Source organism: Mesoplodon mirus, assembly GCF_964341445.2.
Source record: "Mesoplodon mirus genome assembly, chromosome: X".
Classification (NCBI taxonomy): Eukaryota; Metazoa; Chordata; class Mammalia; order Artiodactyla; family Ziphiidae; genus Mesoplodon; species Mesoplodon mirus.
The window spans coordinates 91,171,555-91,174,933 of NC_138981.1; the positions used below are offsets into that span (position 1 = coordinate 91,171,555).

At 43.7% G+C, this 3,379-nt stretch overlaps 1 protein-coding gene across 1 annotated transcript; it reads left to right on the forward strand.

The window, feature by feature from the left end:
• The first annotated feature begins 1,004 nt into the window (after positions 1-1,004).
• Positions 1,005-1,622, forward strand: LOC309796602 (large ribosomal subunit protein uL6-like). Its single transcript, XM_082609835.1, has one exon. It carries the CDS (start codon positions 1,026-1,028, stop codon positions 1,602-1,604), a length of 579 nt encoding a protein of 192 aa, XP_082465961.1. The 5' UTR covers positions 1,005-1,025; the 3' UTR covers positions 1,605-1,622.
• The last annotated feature ends 1,757 nt before the right edge of the window (positions 1,623-3,379 follow it).

Genomic DNA, 3,379 nt, shown 5'->3' on the forward strand with positions numbered 1-3,379 from the left:
AATAGGACAAGCAAACTATGGGGCCATGGAAGGAAAACAACAATCTCAGTATCTGGGCGAAAGCAACAATGTCAGTATCTGGAGTGGAACTCCTTGTAAGCTGGCAGGTGCAGAGATGGGGATGGGCTTTGTGTCCCCTAAATCCAGCACCACAGCTTGGCAAATATCCCCATGGCCCACTTGAGTCAAGTGGCGGTAGCAGCTGACTGAATTGTCTGAGGTTTGTCATTCCATCCACATAGATGGGAACAGAAAATCTTCCATGGCCCTGGCTGTTAAATTTGACCCCCCTCATACCAACACTCTGACCAGGACAACCTTGTTTCATTATCACAGATACAAATCCACATGGTTCTCCTGATGCATCCATGGCACCAAAGGCATGTATGGATATTGAAGCTGCATTTATTCAGCAACACTGCCCATGTGGCTTTACCAAACCAATATAAAGGTGATCCAAATCAAGTGTAAGAAGCCCCTTTAGGTATTATGCTTGTCTGTGTTGGAGAGTGGGCCACAGAACGTCTTTCCAACGTGAGTAGGGGTAGTGTTTTAAATCCTCTACTGTCCCCTGTAATTATAGGAAGTGACACTAACCTTTGCATCACTTGTTGGGACACCAGGCAAAGAGGGCTGTTCTACCTGGGGAGATACCTGGTTCCATAACCCTGGCATCAGTGTTCAGGCCCTGGAGACAATGGCAGAAACTTATCTTTAACTTTAGTTCTCATAGCCAATAAGGTGGCACCAGCTCTAGAAGATAAGAGAATCAGTCTAAACTTCCTTGTACTCTTGTAATGGATGACAGACTGGCCTTAGGGAACATTCAGGCTCAAGGGGGAGGAGTATATCTGATCAAGAACATCTCCTTTCTGGTTGGCTTAATTCCACCAGGTGGAGCAGCTCAGCTATTCCAGGAGTGCAGGTGCGACACTCTGCATAGTTTGGACACATTCTTCCAGGATCTGGTATATGCAATGAATCAAAAACTGATATTTGCTCTCTTTGCCACATCTACTGTGAGAATGAAGACCATTCTCAGCAATCAGACTTTCGACATTCCAGAAAATGTAGACATTACTCTGAAGGGATGCACAGTTATTGTGAAGGGCCCCAGAGGCACCCTGTGGAGGGACTTCAATCACATCAATGTAGAACTCAGTCTCCTTGGGAAGAAAAAGAAGAGGCTCCGGGTTGACAAATGGTGGGGGAATAGGAAGGAACTGGCCACTGTTCACACTATCTGTAGTCATGTACAGAACATGATCAAGGGTGTTACACTGGGCTTCCGTTACAAGATGAGGTCTGTGTATGCTCACTTCCCCATCAACGTTGTTATTCAGGAGAATGGTTCTCTTGTTGAAATCCGAAATTTTTTGGGTGAAAAATACATCTGCAGGGTTTGGATGAGGCCAGGTGTTGCTTGTTCAGTATCTCAAGCCCAGAAAGATGAGTTGATTCTTGAAGGAAATGACATTGAACTTGTGTCAAATTCAGCTGCTTTGATTCAGCAAGCCACAACAGTTAAAAGCAAGGATATCAGAAAATTTTTGGATGGTATCTTTGTTTCTGAAAAAGGAACAGTTCAGCAGGCTGATGAATAAGATCTGAGTGATCTAGTTACAGAAACCGCAAGATATTTGTGATATTTTATATCACATATGTGATATTTTAAAAATGAATAAAAACTCTTTTGACTTTTGGGAAAAAAAAACTGATATTTGACGCTATGTCGCCAAATCTAGTGTATATAAATCTGGGAACCAAGGAGTGAAAATCAGATTGGCTCACATAAAAATGAGTCTGATTCCTTTATGATGTTTGAGTGCTGAGGACTTTTAGGACTCAGCCTTCCCTCTTTCCCTCCACCCCACATCTGGGCAAGCTGACAAGAAATCCCAGGTAATCTATTCTTGGAAGCCAGCAGGAGGTTCGAACCATGCAAGCCCCTACCTCTGCACCAAAACCCTCACCCTGGCCCCACCCCGTAACCAAAACAAAAACCTGAAATCAGTCTCCTTTCCCACTCTTTCAAACTGTTTTCAGAGCAGTCTGGGAAGGCTTCCCTGCTCTTCCCTGAAAGCCTTATTATGTAAGGAATAAACCTTGTCCTACCGTCTTAATATGTGTTACGTTTGGTGTCAGCAGTCTTGACATCTGAAGCAAATTTTAGCTGGGAGAATGGGGTCCATCCTTTCTTTCTGGAGTGTCTACAACAGTTCTTCTCACTACCATTCCCTGTAGCACACTTGCAGAATGTGTGCTTCCCATCCCTGAAACTTTAGGGTCTGCCATATTCAATATTCTGGGTCTCAAGAGAGACTGTTTCTGGTAAGGCATACAGGTTGGATTCTACTGAACTTGAAGCTACAGCGACCATCTGGTCATTTCAATCTCCTCATGGCAGTGGATCAGCAGGCAAAGAAAGCAGGTTGATATATTGGGGGGGTTGCGGGCAAGTTGACACTGATTACCATGCAGAGATATGAGTTGTTCCTACATAATGGGGACAGGGAGCAGTATGTCTGAACCGAGAGGATTCATCAGGAATTCTTTTGGTGCTTGCCCAGTAACAACAGGAAATGGAATGAGTATAAAAGAGCTAATGATTCCTTCATAATCTTAAGAATTGTTTACGCTTGAGATCTTGGCTAAGTGGGGCTGAATGCAACAAAAAGTCTTGGACTGTTGACTCAGAAATCATTCTAGGAAGACTGCCTTTTCACGTCTATCATGCTTATCTTGGACCTTTAAAACTAGTCTCTTTCTTTATTCATTCTTTGCAGCGTTGAAGTGACTATGTTACTGAACCAAACTTGGGTCTTCTCACCCAACGTGCAGCAAAGCTAATCTCCTGACAGCCGGTTGTGGTCAAGGAACGTACAGCATTTTCTGCAAGGTGCCAAGCAAGCAGTATGGGCAGCTTACGCTCAAAAGACCCAAACTCCCAAATGGCTTTCAGGGAAGGATTTTTAAAGGCAAGGTGAGGGAGAGGGTAGTGGTGTACATGATATCCTTGTCCTTGGTTGGTGATGAGGTAACAGGGTGGTATTTTGGGAATTAACATCATCAATCTTCTGCTTTCAACCTGTCTGGGATCTACTTGCTTGTGGTTAGCACGCAGTTAACGTCTTCCACCTGGTGGAGGGTTTAGTATCTGAAAACAATTCAAGGATATGGCTCAGATTATTATCTATAGCCCTTGAGAAGGAACTACGGTCCATGACTTTGTCATATGGCCAAACTATTATTATTTTGTCTTCTTTGACTGTTCCCCATTTTTTTCTGCATTTTCTCAATTCTCTGATTAAATTTGCTCTTTGGAACTCAGGGAGGGCTTGGGAGGCTACAGCTTTTCTACAAACAAGAGGTGGGGTGG

What these genes read in the sequence shown, in the direction of transcription:
- LOC309796602 (XM_082609835.1), top strand. Translation starts at nt 1,026, where the DNA reads ATGAAGACCATTCTCAGCAATCAGACTTTCGACATTCCAGAAAATGTA.